General features: G+C 43.9%; 2 protein-coding genes across 2 annotated transcripts in view; one reads left to right on the forward strand and one right to left on the reverse strand.

Annotated features, from left to right (window-relative positions):
* Nucleotides 1-1,057: 1,057 nt before the first annotated feature.
* RDH8 (retinol dehydrogenase 8) lies at nucleotides 1,058-21,549 on the reverse strand. Its single transcript, XM_072991269.2, has 6 exons — nucleotides 21,332-21,549; nucleotides 16,264-16,425; nucleotides 12,299-12,478; nucleotides 7,512-7,605; nucleotides 5,557-5,740; nucleotides 1,058-3,577 (listed from the first exon to the last, which is right to left on the reverse strand). The coding sequence occupies exons 1-6, from the start codon at nucleotides 21,435-21,437 to the stop codon at nucleotides 3,353-3,355; spliced, it is 951 nt and encodes a 316-aa protein (XP_072847370.2). The 5' UTR covers nucleotides 21,438-21,549; the 3' UTR covers nucleotides 1,058-3,352.
* LOC110071416 (uncharacterized) overlaps nucleotides 14,439-24,423 on the forward strand; it is a 181,834-nt gene continuing 171,849 nt past the window's right edge. Inside the window, exon 1 of the mRNA XM_078386437.1 lies at nucleotides 14,439-14,531. The gene's annotated coding sequence lies outside the window, so the exon portion shown is untranslated. The remainder of the gene's footprint in view (nucleotides 14,532-24,423) is intronic.

A 24,423-nucleotide genomic window follows, 5' to 3' on the forward strand; every position in this document is an offset into this window, starting at 1 on the left:
AGGATGTTTAATGAATTACTCAAACTAATTGACTACATGCACCACTCTTATCTAAGCAGCCCAGGCCCCTTCCCTTTTCAGCAAACAAACTAAATGGGTACTGTTATTCACAGTACTGAAAAATATCTTTATATAAGTATCCATACTAATGCTAGGAACAGAGACCTGCCTATTTGTCCTTAAATGGGCAGTGCCACTTCCGGAATGGCACAGTCACAGCTCATAGTAGCCTTTCCCCCTCCCGGGCATGGGAAGGTGTAACCCTTGAGATGTTGTTTGATCTCAACTCCTTGCCCAGCAGGGACCTGGGTGGGAGAGAGTTGCAATTAAACAGCCTCTCAAGAACCACACGTGTCCCAGCCCAGTTCTTGTTACATTGTCCACTTCTGGCAGTACAACGTTATTTATGAACTGTGCTTTCATGAGTCCATTTCAGTATGATTTTCCTTGTAGATATAAAGGTCCCAAGCAAGGCCTCTCCCATGCTCGGTGAGAACAAAATGCAGCAACTATTCCCTGGGACATTGGCAATCTTGAGGTATAACACCAGCCTGTCAGAATGTGGTTCCCCATTGGTTTGAAATGCAACATGCATTGTTATTTAGTATTGTAAGGATGGTGGTAGGGTAGAGCAGCTGGCAAGGGCCTGCATCTGGCAGGGCAGCCAATGAAGATGTCTTTGGGAACTGGATAAAACTTTCAAAGAAAAAGCATAGACTTTTCCTCCTTATTCTTAACCAAACCTGCTTCCATTAAGGCCAGCCATTATACGAGGAATCCTTTAGTCATATTGCTCGGGCTGTATTCCTACCATGAAAAGAACGAATCACATTTTTTTTTTTTTTTGGATTTGGGCCCTTCCTGCCATTCTGTGCATAAAAGGGTTGGGATTAAAAGCTGCCGGTTGTGATTTGCACACGTTCTCTTTCATCAGGCCAGATCTTGCTGTGAATATTCACTAACTGGAATTTGTCCAAACCAGTCTACTGCATGTAGACAAATGGGTGAAAATGCTTTTCAAAATTGTGCAGTTGCCAACCTATGTGCATTTCCCCACTTTTTCTTTCTAATTTTTTTGAGGGGGTGGGCTTATCAGAGATTGATGAACAAGCAGATCAGTGATGAAAGGCAAATGTTTTTCTGAAAGATCAACGTAGTCTGCCACTGGCAAACTTTTCCAACAGTGTGGAGTCATGCTAGAGCTTTGGATGTGTTCACTCAATGTAGGTGATAGCAAGGCCCAGTGAACCTGGGCATGACATAGAGGGATTGTGAAAGATGTGTGGGTCTCTGGATGATGTTGGACTGCAGCTCCTGTCCACCTATTCTGGCACAGCCTATGGCGAAGAGCAATAGGATTTATCATTGGCCAGAATCCAGAGAGCCACATGTTCTCCACTACTGCTCTGGAAGAGGGCCCCAAATCTTCTATGATTTCATGGCAGGAAAGTTCATATGGGACGTGGGACTCCCCTTCAGGTGAAAATCCACTAACTAGGGAATTCATTGCTTTGGAATGGGCATTGGCATCAACAGTTTTCCAGAAAAGATAATACACATCAGCTGAGAATAGGTCATCTAGCACTTTCCAGCTTTGATAATCACAAGAATGACTGGCAGAGGGACAGGAAACACGTGGCCCTCTGGATGTTTTAAGGTGGTAACTCCCGTCAGCTGTAGCCAGGATGGCCACTGGTGATAATGCTTGTAGTCCAAGCAGTATCAGGAGGGCTGCACTTCCACCATCATTGAACTAGAGGTTGGATGCTCTGATGTCTTGCTTATGAATTTTCACATAACCTTTGCCTGTCCACTCTTGAGAGGCAAATCCTTAGCTGGGTAATAAATTTACTCCACCGTGGCCATTTCCATGTTCTTCACATGCAATGTACAGCCAGATATTCGGCTTGCTTTGAATAAGTATGTTCTTTTGCACTTGCTTGGCATCTGTATTCGGTCCCACCAAGAGCACATGGTCATGTCTTTGGAGAGCTCTTGCTTCATATCCTTCTATTTTAATTTCTGTCTCCTTCCCCTGGGGGTCCTTCACCCTTCCTCTTAATTGCCTCCTGTTTTGATGTCCTGCCTGAGGTTTCCAGCCCATTAAAATAGGCTTGCTAATATTATTTAGGCTCTAAAATTTAGAGACAGTAGATTTTCAACTAAACACATAATATCCTTTAGACTTCCTGCAGATTCCCTCCCCCAACCTATGCTACTTTTATTTATTCATGAGACTTTTCTCCCACTTATTCTCTAGAGCAGCCTTTTCCAACCTCTCCCAAAGAGATGTTCTTGGACTAAAACTCCAAGAAGCCTTCACCACTAGTTATGCCAGCTAGGATTTCTGAGAGTTGTAGTCCAAGAACATCTGGGGGGTCCCAAGGTTGAGAACCACTGCTGTAGAAGTACTAGAAGAAAGAGGCCTTTTATCTTTGACTTGACCAGATGCAGAATTTAGGGGCAACTCTTGCTAATCATTTAATCTTTCCCCCTCAAACATTCATGAACATCATCAAAAGTGGAAACAGCTGTGATTAGTTTGCAATCAGGCAATGTTTAGTCAATTTTATACAAATTATTTATCATGGTACCACAACTTGTCCACAGTTGAGGGACACTTTGCTAGGGGCCAACCTGCAGAGTGAAGGGTTGGATATCCTTCTGCCCTTCATCTTTCGCCAGATTTCTCTTGGCAGATTACCCTAGTAATCTGTTGAGATTCTATAGAGAAATGAGGGAAATGATTAAAATGTGCAAAGTAGGATTCATAGTACTTCTAATCTGTTGAGAGATCTACCAATCCCCAAGCATTGCCTTGTGTGTATAGGTCTCCTGTGACTGGGCAGTCAGAAAATCAGCTTTACATGTTAGCCAAAATAATTTGCTCTCAGTCATATACGTTGAAGGTGTTGCAATCTGTCAAAGCTCAATCTCACCTCTTACTATTCTGTATCAATAAAGACATGGAACAAGCAACAACCAAACACCAGCATGTAACCTCCCATTGCCTTCTCTAGCTTATACTACAACCTTGTCCCCCACCCACCCACACTTTAAACTGGTGTTACCATGAAATGTAAGGCCATGGTCTTGCACTGGACTTGGGCTTGGCCCTATTGCTTAAGAACCATCCCTGCTAGACCTGACATTTGCATCTTGTAGGACCCATTGCCTTCAACCCCCTTCACCAGCAAAGTCACCAGAACCCAGCAGCTTTATAACAGGGGTGGGGAGTTGTCCTGTATAAAGACCTCCCATGCGTTCTAACTCAAACCGGCTGTCTAGAGCAGGACAGCTGTGAAGGGCAACGCTGCAACCGTCTTCCAAGACCTCTCGCCCCCCCATCTCCTCAGGCAGGGGTGACCCGGCGCCGGAAACAGCTGCAGGTGATGCATTTGAGGAAGCTCATGCTGAGGTGGAAAAGGCCCGTGAAGCGGAAAAGCAGGTTGTAGTAGGTGCCTACAGACAGGTTCCCCGAGGTGTCAGCATACTTCAGGGCCACCAGTGGGGTGTACAGGGTGTTTGTCTGCGTCCGGAAGGGTGGGCGTTCCTTAGCGATGACATTCACGACAGCCTGGAGAGAAGGCAAAGCAGAAGGAGGTTGGCATTTTGATCTGAACTCCCTTCTGTGCATTTTGGTATTCCTGTCATGGGTTCATCCCATAGTTATTAATTTAAAATAATTTTTAAAAGAGTCCTCCAGCATCTTATAGGCTAAAAGGTTTCTTATATTGTGAGCTTTGATAGAGGATAGGCAGCACTGTCCGAGATTCATTTGTGAGTCTGTAAATGGCGCCACCAGTTTTCTGTTGCTGTTTTCTGTTTCTAAATTGCTATGCCTTCCAGAGTTGTTCTTAAAGTGGGATAAAATCACAGGGGACTCGGTTGCTGTGTTTCATAAGCCCTTATAGCAAGGGAAGTGTTTTATCATAGTTCACCTTAAGAACAGTGAGCCGCAGAGTGCTACTGACCTTTGTCTCCAGGTCACAAAGGATGGAGAAGTATTTCCTTGGCCATTGTATTGAAGGAATTAACTAGGTGTACCAGGCTACTGAATTGAGATTATGGCTATGAATTACAATTAACTGTAATTTAGGATAATCATGGTATGGTAAAAAGAAAAAAATAGCATTTACTGTTCTAAGCAATTGAATCCAAATAAGATGGGGAAAAATCTAGACCCGAGTATAGAAGCTCATATAGTTGGATTCCATAGGTAGAAAATATGGAGGTCGCCGTCATGGAGGTAGTCTGTAAAAGTAAGCCATCCATTGCAACAAAGAATAAGAAATCTGTTTCCTTGAAGAAAGGAGATAGTACCTCAAAGAGAAAATAAACAATTGTGATTGCCTACAAAAGTCAAGGGTCAACAAGATACCCAAGCTCACTTGACTGCTTTTCAGTCAATCACCACACACCAGATTCTCCTAAATGCAATGTTGCTGCTCTTTTCTAATGTGTGCAATCATAATGCTGGATTAGACCTGATATTATATGGTGCTTCTTCTCGTAGAGTTCATATTTTGTAGTAGAAAATCCAAGTTCTGAATCCTAGCACCTCTAGGAAGAAAGTTACAGGATTTGGAGCAACTTCCTTTGGCTAAGACCTCATAGCCTTTGCCAGTCACAAAATATACAGAGCAAGACACATCAATGAATTGGATTCCATACAGGCCAGATTCCTCTATCTGAAGAGCACAGAGGCTGGAACTATTAAAAAAACCTGGATGAAGTCCACACTAGGCCTGTGGGTTACTTCCATTTGATTCAGCGCTCAGATACTTAGGAGAACTTTACTGTATTTTTCCCCCAGGCTGTTCTTAGCCATCTTGTTTCATACAGAGAAGAAGATATTTTGGCTACTTCCAGGTGGGGAATGTTTGGTTCTCCATTGACTGGAGTAAAATATTCACCATCTAATAACATTGGTTATACTGCCTAGGGCTGATGGGAATTGTAGTCCAACAGCTCCTGGAGGACCATTTGTTCCCTACCCCTTGTGATATGGTAGAGTGGAATGACAAATGCAGATGGAATTGGGGCATCTGCCATGTCATGGATAAACATTTGCTCTTGGAGACAAGAAGCTGCAGTAGGACTGCCTTATCCACAGGATCAGTACCAAGGGTTTCACATATCTGCTGCCTGGAAATATAAATATGCCCCCCCCAAATGCACATTTCCAAGGTTTACTACCAGACCTGGCCACTAGAGGGAGCCAGAGACAATGCTATGCATGTACAGTACTGTACGTACAGTGTTTCTATTTCGGTGCACTTTGGCATCCACAGTAAGGCACGGGGGGGGGGGAAGAGGGCTTGGAACTGATCCCCTGCAGATACTGTGCTCCTACTGTATTTAATAGTGAGGAGGAGATGAGCCATGGGTGCCACTTGTGTAACTGGTGGAAAGGCAGGATATAAATCTAACCAATAAATAAATGAATGAAGAAATAATGAAGCCCACAAAGCAGTTGTGTTGAACGGAGGTCTACAGTGTAGAAAAATGTGGCCTCTAAAGGCTCCCTTCAGTTTCCTGGGAGACTGCCCCTACCTTAGCCACAGATTCAGGAGTCTGGCCCATGGTAGTGAATATTTCATGGGAAGCCGGTAGGTAGATCTCCTTGAAGTAGTGCACGGTGGTAGGGTCTGCTCCAGGGAACTCTGAGCGTGCCACCTCCTCCATCAGCTTCATCTCAAACTCCGTGTTCACTGGGCCCGGCTCCACCAGAGAGACACTGGTTGTTGAGACAGAACAGTCAGGGTTTCAGTCTGGGATCATCACCATACCAGACAACAGGAGTCTAAAGGAATTGACTATATCCTTGTTTTTGCTAACACTTCAGGCAATTCCCCTCCACCCCCACACCTTCTGGGTTAAGCCTAGAGGCACACTTCAGTCTCACATTTCCGAAGAGTGATTCTGAACACGTGAGAAGTATGATAAACCAGTGAGAATTAAAACCACAAAGATCTAGAACGCCACTGGTTCTTCACCCCTGAATTAAGGGCTCGGTTAATGGGACTGAACTCTGCTATTGAGATGGATGTCACTTAAAAAGGATGTAAAAGCCAGCTTTAGCTGATGAGTGGCCTGAATATATACATTTCTGGTTGGAGAAAAGAACAGTCTTGCATATGACCTCACACAGGGTTTCTGTGAGGGGGCTTCACAGCCTAAAATTGCTATGCCTTCCCACTAATCAATCAGCAAGTTATTTTCCCCACCACTAGTTTGCCTCTTCTCCTTCCTGTTTGTTGGCTTCACTTCTGGTTAGTTTTTTGCTTTCTTCTTTTCCTTTCTGACATTTTGACCACAGCAGACATGCTCTTTCTCTGTTCTTGACCTCTCACCATGTTGCCAGCATGGGGAATTTCGGTCTCCAAACATGGTTGAGACTGTCATTCTTTTATTCTTATGATTAAAACTGAAATTCCACAACTGTAAGTAAAGGCATTTTTCTCTTTTTTTTTCTAGAGTGATTTTTACATACAAAGGGCTAGTCATTTTGAGAATGGGTGGAAGCTGGGACTTTTAGCTATTTTCCTTCACATTTCCCCTCTGCTGCTGCTGTTTTTTGTATTTTATGCTCTGCTGACTAAAAGGCAGGGATGTGGTGGCACTGCGGGTTAAACCACAGAAGCCTCTGTGCTGCAAGGTCAGAAGACCAGCAGTCATAAGATCGAATCCACATGACGGAGGTTCCGTCGCTTGTCCCAGCTCCTGCCAACCTAGCAGTTTGAAAGTATGTAAAAATGCGAATAGATAAATAGGTGCCACCACAGTGGGAAGGTAATGGCGTTCCATGTCTAGTTCCACTGGCCATGTGACCACGGAAACTGTCTATGGACAAATGCTGGCTCTATGGCTTGGAAACGGGGATGATCACCACCCCCTAGAGTCAGACGCAACTGGACTAAATGTCAAGAGGAACCTTTACCTTTACCTAACTAAAAGGGATTAACCAAAATTCCCTTCAACAGTTTCCCTGGGACAATGATGTCTGCCCTAGGTCAATAAAGAGGGAATTCTGGGTGTTTTAGCATGTGGACACACAATCTCTCTCTCTCTCTCTCTCTCTCTCTCTCTCTCTCTCTGTCTCTCTCAGCTAACATATAAAGCTGACAGCCTTGACTTCACATGGAAATTCTTTCTATCTTCCCTGGGTCAGGTGAGTGAAATCTAGCTTTTTTTTTTTTTTGCAAAGCTGATAAGGTGGTCTTGCAAACATTCCAGAAAAGAAGACAAAACAGAGGAGCAATTGGCATAACATTTGCACATGCAAATTTAAAAGCTGTCAACATAAGCAGTGGGATTGTTTCCTCTTTTGCACTGGAAGGTGGGACTCTAGGCTATGGGAGGTGTGACAAGGTGCACCTCCTATGCTGACATGTTTTGCTACCACGCCCTGTCCTCAGCCACCTCTTGCCCATCACACTGCCTAATAGTAGAGCTGATTCTGTTTTTTTGTGGTCGGATCCCGTGTCACGCACAGTTCAGGAACTCACAAGATATTGAATTTGAGGAGTTGCACAGCAAGGCTTTCACAGAAACCTTCCATGGCAAACTTGGAGGCAGCATAGACATCATTGAAAGGGACACCTAAGTGGAAAGCAGAATGAGTGTGAGCTGGCAATCACTGCAATCCATTTTGTGGGCTACCCTAAGCAGATACAGAGAGAGACAGAAGTGCAGTTCCAGCTCTAGGCTTCAGGAATTTTTCAGGAAGATCTTGCAACCAGCACAAATCTCTGAAGAAACAGAATCTGGGGGGACATGGAGTCCATCTAGAAGCTTTCTGTGTGAGTGCCCGAGAAAGCTGACTGAGAAGCTGAAGGTCCATATCTGCCAATTATCAAGAGGGAAATAACACCTAGACCTTATATCTTGTTAGCAAAGACATCTAAGCCAGTCTGCTCCCTCCTGGGAGTCATGGAAATTGGGAGAGGATTGTAGCTGTGGGAAGAGAGAAGCAGAAAGTACTTTTGTCTCAATAAGCATTTAAATGAATTCAAATATGCTTTGGAAAGGTCTGGAATGGGAGAAGGAGAGCTGGATGGCTCAGCTTGTCCCTAAGTTGTGGGGGAGGCTTTGCTCAGCTTCTGTCCCGCAGTGCTTGAAAGTATGCACTCAGCTACTCTGACTCTACACTAAGGAGTGAGTTATCAGGTAGATTAGTTTAGCTTTGCTATTTTGTGGTGCGTTCTTGTAAATCTTTCTCTCAGAATTGCGGTGGATGCTGTCCAAGTGCCCTGGAGAGCTGCCTGGCCACAATACTAAGAAAAATAGGCTGAAACTGAATCCAGACAAGATGGAGATCATGTTGTAAGAGGGTCCAACTACCTCTCTGGGGGTATCTCCCTTAAATGTGATGGCATCACCCTCCAGTTTAAAGATCAGGTATATAGTCCAGGCATCATTTTAGACCCAGTGTTGACCATGGAAAAACTTTGGCAAATTGCCCAGCTGCGTTCCTATCTGGACATCGGTTCCCTGACCATAGTGGGCCGTGCACTAGTAGTCTCAAAAACTGATTACTGTAATGCACTCTATGTAGGGCTCCCCTTGAGGCTGATATGGAATCTTCAAGAGGTCCAGAATGCAGCGGCCAGGCTGATTGCTGGGGTGAGGAAATTCAGTCATATCCTCCCAATGCTGCTCCGCCTGCACTGGTTACTGGTTTGCTTCTGTGGCAGGTTCAAGGTTTGGGTTTTAACGTATAAAGCCCTAAACAATTTGCAACCTGTCTACTTGTCTTAATGCCTTCTGCCAGGATCGACTGAGTCCTCACAGACCTCACATGTGCAGATGTTAACACCATGAGAGGCCCAGAAAACAACCCCTCAAAGCCGGGCCTTCTCAGCTGTGGCAATCTCCTTATGGAAGGCGATACTCCCTTCGTGCCTTTAAAAACATTTCAAAACACAGCTTTGGGGAGAAGTTTTTGAAGAGGTTTTCCCAAATTAACTGGGATGGAGCAAGGAGGAACATATACCATACTGACCAATATTTATTCTGCTGCCGGTCTTGTTATTTGTAATGAAGTAGTAGTAAATGTTTATATAGTTCATATTTTATATATTTTTTTCATTTCTGTTGTACACCATCCAGAGTAGTAGTTTACTAGACGGGTGGTATATAAATAAACACATACTGTACATACATATGCTGATTCCGAACATAATTCAAAGTGCTAGTTTTAACCTATACAACCCTAAATGGGTAGGGTCCAAGTTAACTAAAAGACTGCATCTCCTTCTATGAGTCTGCCTGGGTGTTAAGATCAGGAGAGAAGACCTCTCTCTCGTCCCCACCACCAGTCCTTGGTTGGGATACAGGAGAGGCCTTTTTCTGTTTCTGCTCCCAGACTCTGGAACTCCCTCCCACAGGAGGCCAGGCTGGGCCCATCATTGCTGTCCTTCCACAAGCAGGGCAGGACCTTCAGGCGGGCTTTTCTCTGACTGAATGGCTGCTTGAACATTCTTTTAATAACTGGTAGTATGAGAGGGTTTTAAAAGACGTATCATTGTGCTCTGTTGTTTTAAATGTGTTTTACTATTGATTTTATTACTTTTTTTCATGTCATACTTGTTCAATGCTTTTTAAAATATTTATATATCTACTGTCTTCTGCCTTTCAATATTGTCTTTTTTAATTATGTAACCTGCCATGGGTTCTTTTTAAGGAGAAAGGGGGGATGAAAATATTAAATAAAGAAATAAAATAAAGAAAGAAAGAAATATTTTGTTCCCGGTGGTTTTTTTAAAAAAATGTTTCTTTGAAATCGTTTGCCTTTTGCCTTTTTAACAAACCCCCCTCCCCAATTTTTATACTTTTGCTAAAATACATAAAAGACTTCAACCATCACTCTATGTTTTTTTTTGGCTCAGAGAGTTTGTGGTACTAAAACCTGGACTCGCTTTGACCAAGTACAGTACTTGGAATTTTAGTGGACCCTGCCTCGCACCATGTGTGGGCACGGTGGCAGCTCTCCCTTGCAAGGGGGACACATTGGTTCTAAGTACCTCGCCCTGTGGGTTTTTTGGACACCCTGAAAGCACTACGGGGTCTGGATAGACTGGAGTGTTGGACAGGCACTGATGCCAGGCAGGGTCCATAGTCATCACTGCAACCGACTCTTCCCTGGGTTTCCCCACCACAAGACAAGCAGGGTAGTGTGGCTCAGTGGCTAGAGAGGGAGCTTCTGAACCCAGCTACCCTCACGAGGTCTTCCTCACGGTTCTTATTACTGTACATTGGTTTGCTTTCTCTCTTTAGGCCCAACCTACACAGCTGAACATAGAGAAGCAATGACTCCTTCTCTTTCTCCTCGTTCCTAGTACTGCTCATTCATTAGAGAAGGCTAGTAAAGATACAGCAACAGCAAGGAGGCAGAAGGAGGGAGCAGCAGAACATGAGAGCCCCTGGGAAAAGGTAGTAATGGGATCCTTTTTCTTGTGTGCACCCTCTGCGGCAGGCAGTTGGTACCTGCCCCACAGAGGGCAAAGTTAACATGGGGTTGTGGGCTAAGAAAGAAATCTGAAAAAAGACAGGGCAGTTTGGTGCCTGAGGATCTGAAGTGAGCCCTTCTGAGTATGGATGGTAGATCTTTGGGATCTGAGCACCAATACAAGCTTGTATTTGTGAATCCCAGAACTGGAGACCAGAGTTTCGTGTTATCATTCAAAATCTGAACACAACCACTCAAGTCAGATCTTTGGCAATGGAAGTTCAGGCTCATCCACATTGTGGTATAGTCCCCCAGCTGTTCTGGGTGTGTTCTTGTATTTTTTTGGTTACAGACCTGAATCAATCATCCCGTATTGGGGAGGGTATCTGTTACTGCTTGCAGTGGGATGCACTGTATTATCCCAGTCCTGTCTGTCCACACACCTTTGAAAATATTCCCTGAGGTCTTAGGCTGAACCCGGATTGCCCTCCCTTTCATATATCTGCTCTGCTGTCTCTCTGCTTACTTCAATGTCTCTTTCCTTACTTCCTTGTTTTACCCACCCACTGCTCTCAAACTTCTATGTTTGTGCACCAGTGCGTTTTAATTAGATTTTGAAAATTTTTAGTTTTATCTTTTGTGCTTGGTGCAAAAGTGACATGCAACATAAAGAGAAATATGCTTTGCTCTCTCTCTCTCTCTTCCCTTTTGTCCTTGTTTTATCTGTGGTGCAAAAATCGTAATGCAAAATAATAATAATAATAATAATAATAATAATAATAATAATAATAATAATAATAATAATAATAATAATAATAATAATAATAATAATAAAAGCAGAATGCAGGAAGAAAACTAAACAGGAGTGGAAACACTCCTATATAGATCCCACAAAATATATGGATCAGCATAGTACTGGGGTCCACAAAAATTGTTTGTGCACTAGAGTAAACAAGCAGAGCAGAACAAAAATATTTCATCAGCTGGTGATGGTTTAACCCCTGCCCTCCCGGAAAGCAAGTCTCAGTCTTGCATCTTGTGGGCACCAGGATGCAGCCCTGGTATTTTGGGGTAATGCTTAGTAAATGGATGTAACTTGATTGGAATTTTGTGTGTGTGTGTATGTATGTGATATGCTGTCAAGTTGGAACCAATTTACAATGATCCTAACAGGGTTTTAAAAGTCAGTTAAGTATTTAAGGAGTGGTTTTTCCAATGCCCTCCCAGGGCTGATTGGGGATTTGAACCCAGGCCTCCTGAGTCCTATAGTCTGTCACATTATTAAGTACACTATTCTGGATGTTCATCAAATATGCCCATCCAAATTTCTGCTGACAAAAGGTCAGATTTCTTTATAGTGTTTTGTTTGACAACATGGACTCAAAGTTGATTCTGCAAAATGAATTTAAACTTTATTGATACCTAGTTTTGTGTAGCAGTTAGAGTGCTTGACTGGGACTCGGGAGAGTTTTGTTCTAGTCCCTAGTAAGCCAAGAGACTACCTGATTGGGTGACTTTGGGTCAGTTACTTTTTTTAAAGCTTTGTTGTACTTCATAGAGTTGTTGTGAGGCTGATGTGGAAAGGAGAGGAACCTTGTATACCACCACTTTTAAGGTTTTTTTAGAAGAGTATAAAGGGCCTCAGATTCATGCACCACCTAAGTACAGTACCTCCAGTTTAGGGGCCTTGGGTTTTGAGGAGTCTCTAGAGACAACAAGTAACAACAACACAACTGTTGGAATCACACTCAACATATTAGTACTGCTATGGGCCTCTTAACAAAAATTAGGGCCCTGGTATGGCTCAATCAGATCCTGTAACCCAACCCCGAATGCCATTCATACCTTGTAACCCCATGACACTGCTGATGACAACAATGTGGCCCTTTTGATTCTGCTTCATCCCAGGAAGGACAGCTTTGATCATGCGGATGGCACCAAAGAAGTTGGTCTCAAAAACACGCTTCATGTCATCAATGGATATGGACTCGATGGGGCCGACAAGCCCTACCCCAGCGTTGTTCACTGAAAAAGATACATTCTTGAGTTGAAAACAAGAAGGTAAATTCTATCTTAAATCCCCCATTTTTCAGCTGTGCTGTTCTAAGACTATTGAACTGCTGGATAGCTCAGTGGTTTAGGCATCTGGCGGTGGATCCAGAAGTTGGGGGTTTGATTCCCACACTGGGCCTCCTTGATGGGCTGGACTCAATGATCCATAGGGTCCCTTTCAACCCTGCAGTTCTAAGATGGTGATTTTTCCTGCCACCAGCACATTTATCATTGCCAGAACATGCTCTGGGCAGGAGTGGAGATCCCCACTTCATTTTCACACCTAGTTCCAGACCGTTCCATCTATATTCCTCCTTAACAGAACTCTTTTATATTCTCTCCTTGGCATATCAACAGCTGCCATTTTGTCTTACTTCTGAGAGACATTTCTGCTTGGCCACAGTGGGAAACAGAGCACTTGACTGGGTAGGCTGTTCATGCCTAGTGTGTTGTTGCATGTTTTGGACAATGATTCCCAGTGCTCCTGGTTTTTGCCATGCTGGTTTGGGGTTAATGGATACTGATGTCCAAAACACTAGATTGAGAAATCAAGGTTGTAAGTCCTCAGGGTCCTGACTGAACTCTCGGGGGAGGACTGGCTCTCCAGGCTGCAATACCAAGGAAGAAGGAGCAGAAGAACTGAGAGAGGACTCATGGTATGTGTGCTTGGCTCCCATCAGACAGCTTGGAATGAGGGCAGAGTGTGGTGCACCCACATCAGGACTCATGAACCTTTGCACAATCTCTGGCAACAGCAGCAGCTCAAAGCTGGTGTGAGGAGGGGACACTTTTTGCTGGGCTGGTAACGAACCTTCCACAAGCAGTGCTGGGATTCAAAGATCCTCCCCCATGTCATGTGTGCTGTACGTAAGGCCACATGCAATGTAAATTTAGCCAGAATGGTGTTAACCCCTGCAGTTGCTGGGTACACATTGATACTTACCTGGTGGTGCAAAACCTTTTCTTTCCTCTAGCAATAGGTTATATTACTTAGTGAATCTGGTTTTACCTGGATTCTGAGCCCCTTGTGCCCATTGCCACAGTCAAGCTGGCCCAGAATCCTCTTGGGATTTTCTGCTATTGCCTCCTCTACTACTATCCCATCACATGAGCCCACTTCTGTACTGTCTCAAGGACCTGTCCACTGAATCCCTGTTTTTAGCCCTGAAACCTCATAGATTGGGAGGTTGCTGACTTGGTAAAATCTACAGAGAAGGCCAAAATAGAGACTGTATTCTGATCCAACCATGGTGGTGTCTATGTTCTGAAATGCACCTGCTCTGTCTCCAAAGCAGCCATTTTCTTAACCTGAGGGAAAGGGGACTGAGACTTGGAATATTTTAACCCTATTCAGGTGTTACAGCTTGAAAGTAGACTGCAATATGGACGGGAGCACACATATGCATGTTGTCTGCAATGCCCTCCGCCCAGGTAGATGGAAGGGATTTTTTTGTTTTTGTTTTTTGCACACCCCATGTTAAGGTCTGAAAAGATGCTTTCCAGCGTGTTCACTTAAATAGAATTACACTGTGTCCAGTTGGGAGTCCTGCTTTGTTATCACAGCACTTGATCACAGAAACACTGTTAAGTACAGGCAGCTGAAGGCCCTTATGAGTGCACCTTCAGATCTTCATGGACGAAGGTCTGATGGAATGTGGATGGGTAAGAAATGATAGCAATGGGACTTGCCTGGGCTTCCACATTGCCCTCACAGTTGGAGCCCCAGCTACCTTCAGTAGGGCTCTTCTGCACAAAAGGCCTATGATTTATCACTGGCCAATGGCTTCCTTCAAGTGAAGGACTGGTTGCTAGGCAACTGCAGCAACAATCACCTCATCATAGTTGGGCCCAGCAACTGCAAACAGGTGCTTCTCAGTCTTTCCACGCATGACAGAAGGAATCAGGCTAAGATTGAAATACAGTACCAGCCTTTAAAACTAAGGCAGCAGCTACAGTAGAATGAGGTCCTGCTTTATCTGGGTGAATTAACTTCTAACATCTCACTGCTAGGGAGGGAACCTCTCAGGTGAGTGTTGGTTACCTTCTTTATTGGTTTTATTCTATTTCTGCCCAGTTGTTCTCCCAATTCTGGGACTTAGGGCAACTTAGAAAATGCTGAAGAAGAATGACATTATAAATTAGAAAGCTGAAAAAATCATGAAATCACTACTACTACTACTACTACTACTAAACAACAACAACAACAACAACAACAACAACAACAACAACAACAACAACAACAACAACAACAACAACAATAATAATAATAATGTATTATTAAAGGCTTTCATGGCCAGGATCTGATGGTTGTTGTGGGTTTTTCGGGCTCTTGGGCCGTGTTCTGAAGGTTGTTCTTCTTAACGTTTCGCCAGTCTCTGTGGCCGGCATCTTCAGAGGATAGGAGTCAAAACCAGAGCACAGAGTTCTGACTCCAGTCCTCTGAAGATGCTGGCCACAGAGACTGGCGAAACATTAGGAAAAACATCGTTCAGAACACAGCCAAAGAGCCCGAAAAACCCACAACAACCATCATCAACATCACTACCACTACCACTGCTACTACTAACAAACTACTGCTCAGCTTAAAACAATTTAAACACAAAACCAGTAATGATGTGGAAGCACTGCAAACAAAGAGTTTTAAAAAAGTAAAAAACAACAGCTGCTTCTGTTAATAAACTCTCTGTAGCCTGACTAGTAGCCAAAAGCTTGACTGAAGAGAAAGGTCTTTGTGTGCCATCACAAGGGCAACTTTATCCTACGTGGCCACCATTTAATCTCACCTGAAAATAATGCTCTTGAGTCCTAAACCAGTGCACTGCTTTAGCCCCACTGGTGAAGGGGTGGACATGGCATGGAGAGAAGGGCTGGGCAAAGACTCTGCTGTCCTGATCAATATCCTTCTTGATGTGACACCAGTGGTCCACTCCTGTGTGGCATGTTGGAGTGACACGTCCTTTTTACATTGTGAATTGTGGTCTGCTTTACATGGGTTAATTTGGATGGAAGGGACTGTTTGGTTCCATTCGCTTTAAGTGCTTGTGTGTTTAGGTATGTTTTCTTGTTGTTGTTTAGTTGTGTCCGACTCTTCGTGATCCCATAGACCAGAGCACGCCAAGCCCTAGGTATGTTTAGACAATGTTATTGACTTGGCTATAAAGTCTGAACACTGTGACAAGAACATCCAAATGTTTTTAAAGTTGCTGGAATACACTTGTCTTCCATCCTTGTAGTCAATATAGTATATCAAGTAGGGATACAAAAGATGTGGCCTTGTGTGAATTACATATCTTGACCGGGAGTTGGATTTCTCACTGTACTTCTTGGGAGAGAAGAGCCAGCCTGTGTGGCCTTGGGCAAGCAACACAGTCCCTGGGTACCCCAGAAGAAGGGAATGGGAAACCACCTTGAGTATTTCCCACCCCACTGGAAAGGATTGCCGTTAAGTCAGAACTGACTTGATGGCAATCGATGATTTACTATTATTCCTGTGGATAAAGAGAAAGCCTGCTGCAGGATTGTTTTGGGAGCTTCCAGACAGTTGTATAGAGCTTTGTATAGCACACCTGTTAATAGTGTACTTCACAATCATTGCTGTGGGATGCCATTTACATAGCAAACACTTAAAAGACTAGAGAATAGAATAGATCAATTTCTAAATTCATTCTTCTGCTTCTCGTGTCCCCACCCTCCATGCCAGAGTATGCCTTCATAGGTGTAAGCAACTAATTCTCTGTCTGTAAAGCATGTTCTCCTACCTAGTACATCCAGCTGTTTCCCAGGAAGGTTGTTCATGCACTCCGTCACAGACTCATCGCTGCAGACATCAAGGCGCTGGATGGTGAGCGTCTTGTTGAGTGTGTCCCCTGCAGCGGCTTCCAGCTTGTCTTTCTTGCGCAAGTCACGCATGGTGGCAATGACTGGAAAGAAGAAAAGGCACTGATTCCTAGCCACACATTTTATTAAAGTGAGAAGCATCAGAGTCAAATGGAGCTTCAGCATAGTAAGACAATGGAAAAAACACCAGAAGTGCATATATGGCTAGCACCACAAATTAATATGTTTAGGTTTATACTGAATAAAATGACATTGATATGTTAAAAATAATACTTGACTAAATACCCATTAGTCATTCTAGTTTCCTTGCATTTCTTGACCAGAGTCCTGTATTGGGAGCCTGAAAAAGGATTATTTGTTATGGAAGTATTGAGTAGAATATAGCTCCCCCCCCCAGTTAAACCTTCTTAAGGACTACAGACTTAAATTGTTTGGCCAGAAGCCTAATTGGTGTTTATGTGAGGTTTGCGTAATTTGCTGCAGCTAATTTAGACTAGTTCAGTGGTTCTTAACCTTGGGTTACTCAGGTGTTTTTGAACTGCAACTCCCAGAAACCCCAGCCAGCACAGCTGGTGGTGAAGGCTTCTGGGAGTTGCAGTCCAAAAACACCTGAGTAACCCAAGGTTAAGAACCATTGACTAGTTGATGAGGTTCCTGGTCATGTATCTTGTCAAGCATCTGATTGCTCAGGCAAGGTGTACCCCAGAGCCATGTCAATTAGCAATAATTAGCTCTGCCAAGTTACACAAACAGCAATAGAATCCTGGCCTTTCATAAGCCTTGTGTGTGTTTCTGGATTTCTTTGGTAGTGAAAATTGAATATTTCAGGAAGAGGATTGGAATACATGTGGAAAATTTTTAATCCTACTCTCATGAACCCCTCTGCTATCCATAAGGAGGAAAATTGGTTTAGAAATGTAGAAGTAATAGCAGCAGCAATAATATCACTGAGCAAGTCAGGACCACAATTATTTCCTTATCACTGTTGCCTTGAAAAAGCAAGGGTTTCAGATGTTGAAAAAGTGTGTGGGGGGTGTCCATCAACTTGCAAAGAGACTGAACCACACAGGGTGGAGTGCTCTGCCTGAAAGCTCCAGTGGCCCAGAACCTAGATTGGCTGGCTAAAAAACAGAGCAGGTTGGCTCATTGCCAGGGGTCAGGAGGGCAATTGAGGATTCATGCATTGTAAGCGGCTTTGGGGTCATGGTGCTAAATCCTTCTCAAATTAATCCCTATGGTGAGGACCAGGTTTAGGGGCAGGCGATAGGAAAGCCCAGCTGCCAGTAGATGGAACACTTGTTGCCAAGAGTACTAACAGACGTGTGTGTGTCTGTGTGTGTGTCTGTGTGTGTGTCTGTGTGTCTGTCTGTCTATCTATCTATCTATCTATCTATCTATCTATCTATCTATCTATCTATCTATCTATCTATCTATCTATCTATCTATCTATCTATCTATCTATCTATCTATCTATCTATCTATCTATCTATCTATCTGTCCTACAAAAATATCATATGTGGTTTTTTGCTTTCCTTCTCTTTTGAGAATAACAATACAGTAATTGTGTTTATGTACCACATATGAAATGTTTTGATAACACTTAACATATATTACGTAGTAGGCAGACACACCACAGTGCTATTCTACACGGCGGGGGAGCTGAGGTCCTGCAGATATGGATGGAGGATTAGTCCTGTTATAACCACTGGCAAGTGTGGCAGGGGCTAATGGGATTTGGAGTTAACATCATCTGAAGGTTCCTCAGTCCTGCTATAATACAGAAATATTTAATGTTTCAATAGCAGTTTTTTGGTATTGAGAACATTGGTATACACCAGGTCTGTCACCTGCAGAATGGCACTACAGTGTAGGTCAATATTGTTATCCACCCTCAGAAGGTTGGTGATTTGAGTTTGTGGTAGGTATCAGCGTTCTTTGCATTCCTAATCCAACCCTTTGATTTTAGGGTAGACATTGGTATCCAGAAAGTCCACTCCCAATCTTTGGCTCTTCCACTGAAAATAAGGGGTGGGTGAAAGCTGACCTCGCAAATGTTATTGGACTGCAAGTACTAGTGTTACTCTGCAATGTCTGTACTGCCAGAGGTGGATGAGAGATTTGGTGCAGTAATATTCAGAGGATCATATTCTGCCTGTCCCATTAAGAAAAAAAAAGAAAGAAAGGATCAGGTAGCAAGTGATGTGAAAAGGGGTTACCTGCCAACAAAACTGAATAGCTGCTGCCAATCAGAGTAAAACATACAAGGCCATATAGGCAAATAGCCAGACTTAGCATACAAGGAATGTTTTTGTCCATACTACATGTAATGAGATTGAATTAGGAAGACTGGATTGACTAAAGTCATCTAGTCAGTCTGTTCTGAAAACAATGTATATGTTTTAAAAGTATTTTTAATCCAGTTGTTAGTCTTAGGGAGCATAGGGTCACTGAATGAATGGGGCTTATGCCGAAGTGCTGGCGTAAGAGGTCCCACTCATTCTACGGGTCTACCAATCAGGTTCAGACCCATGACTCTTGATGCATAGCTCCCTGAACTCTACTACCTAAGATTGCCCCCTTTGGTCCTTTTTAAGGAGAAAGGCGAGATAAAAATACTTTAAATAAAAAAGTTAATTAAATAAGATTCCTGGTGCTGTCTCTGAGCCACACTTCAAATTGCAAAGGGCTGCATCCAATTTGGATCTGAATAACATCTTAGACATCCCCATGACTCCTTGATTGTTTCCTTTTTTTAGGTTTAGAAAGGTCATGATGGTAGAATAAAAGGTTCAAATATCTCAGACGTTCTGTATTGAACTTTCTTTAACTGAATGCACATCACTGACCCCAAGAAAATGCCTTTATAATGTATCCACCCCACAAATATCCCATCAGTTACAATCTTTCTTCCCCAGGCTAACAGGAGGAAATGAAACACTAAAGTAATACATTCTACCCAATTTAATTTAATCATAGCTTGGAAAAGATACTTTTGGATTAATTTTCGTAGCAGGAAAGTTTCATAATTGCAGTGCACACCCCCATCCCCCCCAAACCCCAAATCAACCCAGCAACAACAAAAATATATGTATCTCTAAGATCTGAAGCTGATAGAATGTATGGATTCTCAGGTGGCAGAGTATAAAGAGAAAAGAGAAGGATTACAAGCACAGAACAGCAGACTCCTTTGTGATTGTCTGCCTTTGCAGTCTGGGAAGAGTGGGCGTTTCGTAAGGCTTCTCAGCTTAGGAAGCAAGCTGAGAAATGTGGAATGTATGTGCAGAGCATATCTGTGGTGCCTCATGTCTTAGGGACTGTATGATGTAGGAAACATGCATTAAAAATACATTGTGTGATGTACGTGGTGACTGTCACAAAACTCAAGTTACTTTTTCATACTGTGACTAGACGTTGGCATTCTGGATGTTATACTACCAGTTAACCCAACAGTCTAAAGGCAACACATTTATTATGGCACCTTTCCTGCTTCAGTAATGGGTGCATGGGGGCTGGCCTGCTGTTTCTAAGTGTATGTGGAGGATTCACTCTTTCCATTAGGGGTGGCAGGTGTGCATTTTTCAGAACAGAGCTGGAGAACTGACTTGCTTAGACTACAGCTTGCAGACTCTCCCAGCTAGTGTGGGCATTGTCCCCATTGGCTGGAGGATTCTGGGAGTTGTAGCCCCAAAGCTAAGTTTTCTGAGTTTTGGATGGTCACTTGACAGAGGATCTCTGCAAAGATTCACACAAACTTGTCTGTTGATGGCTACTGCCCAAACTCAAACTCCCTGTGTAGGAGCAGTCTACCTTTAAATGCCAGTGGCTGGGGATGTGCAGCAGGAGGAAATTCAACTTCCCAGCATTCCTGTTTCTGTGAGCTTCACATAGGCAACTAATTGACCAACTTAGTTGGGCTGGCTGAATCTTTGGTCTGAGGAAGCGTGGCAGTTCTGAACGTTGTGTATGCTGCATGTGGTTGCATGCATGCACCCGCATTGTCCATGATGTGTGTGTGCGTGTGTGCATGCACAAAACAATGTGGGGTTTAGAAAGGTCTTGCCAGTGTGTGTTTGCATCCCATGCTGCACATTAAGTGCTTGTGTTTCTGTGCATGTGCATTTATGACGTGTGTGGCACCCAGCACAAAGCATTTTTTGTGCATTATCCACTGAAACATTATCAGACGACCTCAGGTTTATGCTCTGTCTCTGATGCCCTTTGGACTCACTGCCTCCTGATCCAGTTACTTAACCTATGTAAGCGGCACACGGCTTCACGCTTGGGCTCCCCCTCCCATAGCAAAGTAGGTGGGATTGAAATGGAAGTGGGGTGTGCAGGGGGAGGGGGAGAAGAGGAGCTGTACTTTGGTAACATTCTTAACCCCGTTTGCTAGCTGATTACACAAGTGTCCTTTGGACACAAAGTCTGATTCCACACAGAGCCAAATTGCTGGGCAAAGGGTCTCCCTTGCCTCGCTGGACCACTGGGAGTCATCACAGGGCAAGGAGGTGGCAGAATTGGGGGCTGAAAGAGGGAAACAGCAGAGAAAAGTCTGGCAACTGGGGACCGAAAAAAGAATGCAAAAAGCGTGGAAGACGTGGGGGAACGCCAGGCATTGGCGGTGCCAGCTTAGATGAGCAAATGAAGTCCCCTGGCCATGAAGAAGCAAGGTGGGTGTGGTGGCACGCACAGGGGCAGTGCCAGACTGAAATGGAGCTCTGAGAATAAAACCCGACTAGAAAAGAAGCATGCGAAGTCCCTTTTCCCTTTCACATTAACCCTCTCTCCTTGTCTCTTCTGTTCTTTCTGGCCAGGTGTAGGGCTGAATGTTACGGACAATGCACAGCATTGCTCTTGCCGGGGTGGGGGGGGGGAATCTGTGCTCCTCTGTGAGGCACCCCCTGCCACCCAAGAAGAAGCATACCCAACCAGCAGGAAGCTGTGCCCCTTAAAAGCCCACCCATCCCCTTTTGGGTGCCCCGGACTCACCGTGAAACCGCTTGCTTGGGTCCTGTGCCAGCTGCACGGCCATGCGCAGCCCGATGCCAGAGGAGCAGCCCGTGATAAGCACAGTGCGCGGAGCTGTCTTGGCCATGGCTGAGCTGTTCGGACTGAAGCCTGAGAGGGATCAAGCCTGAGAGAGTGACAGAGCCCTCCCCAGCATGTGACCCAAGGATCAGCCCGGGAGTTAAAGCCAGTGGTGACAGAGCTGGAGTGGGCAGTGGCAGCTCCCAGCTCCGTCAGGGCAGATGGTCGGCCGGCCCTGGAGGACTGCTGTTCCCAGACCTTCATCCCAGCTCACTCTGCTCCCATCCCCACCCCACCCCCTGATGCCTCTCCAACAATGGCTGTGTGTCTGCTAACTTCTTATAATCCTATGTTTACACTCATGGGCTACAAACAGGTCTTGTTTGGGGGAAATAAAACTAGGAGGGGTGGAGGAAAATAATAACATTAAGCTGCCTTACAGGGTTGGTGTGAAAATTCCTGAGCTAGTGCATGCAAGTATGCTGGAAGTATAGAAAGAGCTACTGTATGTGATGTGAAGGACTATGGCAGATACCATGAGTGCAAGTATAAACTTCCTATGGACTATTGGCCATTTAAGGAAGAAAGGATACCCTACACATGTAAGTCACTCCCCCCCCCCAAAAAAAAGGAGAATTGTTTCTTATTCATTTTTAACTGCCACTCATCTGCTTAGCTGTAACCATTTACCCTTAACTATGTAGTCACAAAATGTTTTATTGTTTTTATGTTATTAACCTGTTTATTTTATTCTGTCAGCTTGTTTCAAACCATCAGAAACGATTTCAAAATCTTTCATAACATTTGATAAGTTTTAATGCAAACAGACAAACTTGAATCCAGATGGCCAAGAATAAGTGCAGGGGTTAAAAGAGCATTCTGGGAACTAGGAAATCCACTGGTTCTAAAGTTGCTTTTCTCCAGAATCCTGGGACTTTGAGCAAACAACAGATTCTCCCCCCCACAGACCCATTTTTATGTCTGCAGTGTGCCCTACAGGGCTATTGGGAGGATTGATAGTGCAGTCTAGAAACATAGTATGAATGTAAAACGTGAATATTGTTATTTCAGAAGGGTGACTTCCACATTTTCCCACCTGGAAAACACAGGGATTCCATCACATATGTTAGCCAGACTGTGTCTCCTGGGGCAGAAGAACCAGCCTATGTAGCCTTGGGTAAGCTGTATAGTCACTGAGCAACTTCCGAAGAAGGGACTGGGAAGTCACTTCTGAATATTTCATATGTAAAAAAAACCTTGGAAGGGGTTGCCATAAGTTGGAATTGACTTGATGGCACACTGTTGTTATTGTTCTTATTTATGCTTAATATACTTGTGTGTTAAGGGGAGGAGAATACAGTACAAGGAATGCTGGACATGGTTCTAGTTTCAGATTACTCTTTGGTTTACCCTCCTCCATAGAGGGGAGCCAAACTAGGTTATTGGTTTACTGGGGAGCTGAAGGTGAAATGAGTGGGATGGAGACTAGAGTGATGATGGCAGGAAATCAGGAGCAGGTCGGACCAAACATGGGCTAGATCCCACAGAAAGGTCCATTCCACTGGCAGTGGCAGAGAAGTCATTCTTCTCTGCTATGATCATGTTTGCACAGTCATCCAGCAGAACTATCTTGAGGGCTTATGGCCCACAGGAGGAGAAGGCAGATCTCTCTGTGGCCTGCTGGGACAACTTTGCACAACACTGAGCAGACAAGAACATTTGGACCCACTCTGATCTGGACCCAGCAATTGACACAGGTCCTTTAGATGCAACATTGCCCCCAACTTGTCCCAAGAAAATAGATGAGCTATGAGTTCCTGTGCATTGAGGATATGGACAGGATCCTTGGAGAAGGGAGAGCCACCACATATGGGCCAGAACCTTGTCCCTTCTGGCTCATAAAGCCAGCTGTGTGTACTGGCTGAGTGAGGAAGGAGAGTGATGAATGTCTGCTTGAACCAGGGCAAGGCCCCACCAAGCCTACAGGAGGCAGCAGTCAGGCTGTGGGCACAAATCCCTTCCTTGAATCCCATCATACTAGATAACAAACAGCTAGTCTTTAATGTTCCATTCCTGGGCAGAACAGGGATACAGTACATGTGATGCCTTCTCAGCTCCAAGTGTTGGCGGAAGAAATGGATTATCGAGATCCTTCCTGGAAAGGTGAACTCAGAATGTGGAGCTGGGAGGCTCCTGTTTGACACTATGTCTGTTACCTGTGGGGCTCCTCTGAGCTATGTTCTCTGTGTGAGTGCCTGCAGATATGAAGACACAAAACTGTTATTCAACCTATGCATCAGGTCACTGGCAAAGGTTGGCCAGTGTTCGGGGATTCACACCTAATTCTTTCTCTTCTCCATCCAAATTTGGTGAGGTTATTTTGGTTCCACACTGGTATTTGGTGTCAGGAATAAAACGTGGGTGGGACAGAATCCGGCATAATCTCGACAAGGCAGAGATACATGCTAGTTTTGGCAGCACATAGACCAAAATGGGAATGATACAGAGATTAGCATGGCACCCGCACACCAAGAATGTTGAATATGGCTGTTAAAGATAAACTAACCTGTGAAACTAAGATTAGAATAGGAATATCCAAATACAAATGATTTCAAAGAAATGTGGAATTTATTTTTAAATATATGTGTTTGAGAAAGGGAAAGGTTATACCCGTGAGATATTTCTGGAGAGAGATGGGACACCTCCACAAATATATAGAGTAAAAAAAAAAAAGTAAATTAGTCCCAAGAAGGGTGGGGAACACAGAGTTGGAAATGTATGTTATATTTGTGTTTCTTTTTTCCTGTTTGACATCTTAGTGGAATTTTCATGTGGATTTTTTTTGCTTATTTTGTTATATTTTAAAAAAATTAAAAAAATAAAGAAAAGTCAAGCTGTCAGTAAACATATTGTAAATACTGCCTGTCAATAGAAAGGCAAGTCAGGGAAATAGGGAGTCAGTTTGTGCTAGATAGGATTAACCTCCTTTTGGAAATCAAGTTCACATTCAGGGCATGCACCTGGATTTAGTCTTCTTTCTTGATACCCAGACC

This window comes from Pogona vitticeps, chromosome 2, assembly GCF_051106095.1.
Source record: "Pogona vitticeps strain Pit_001003342236 chromosome 2, PviZW2.1, whole genome shotgun sequence".
NCBI classification, from domain to species: domain Eukaryota; kingdom Metazoa; phylum Chordata; class Lepidosauria; order Squamata; family Agamidae; genus Pogona; species Pogona vitticeps.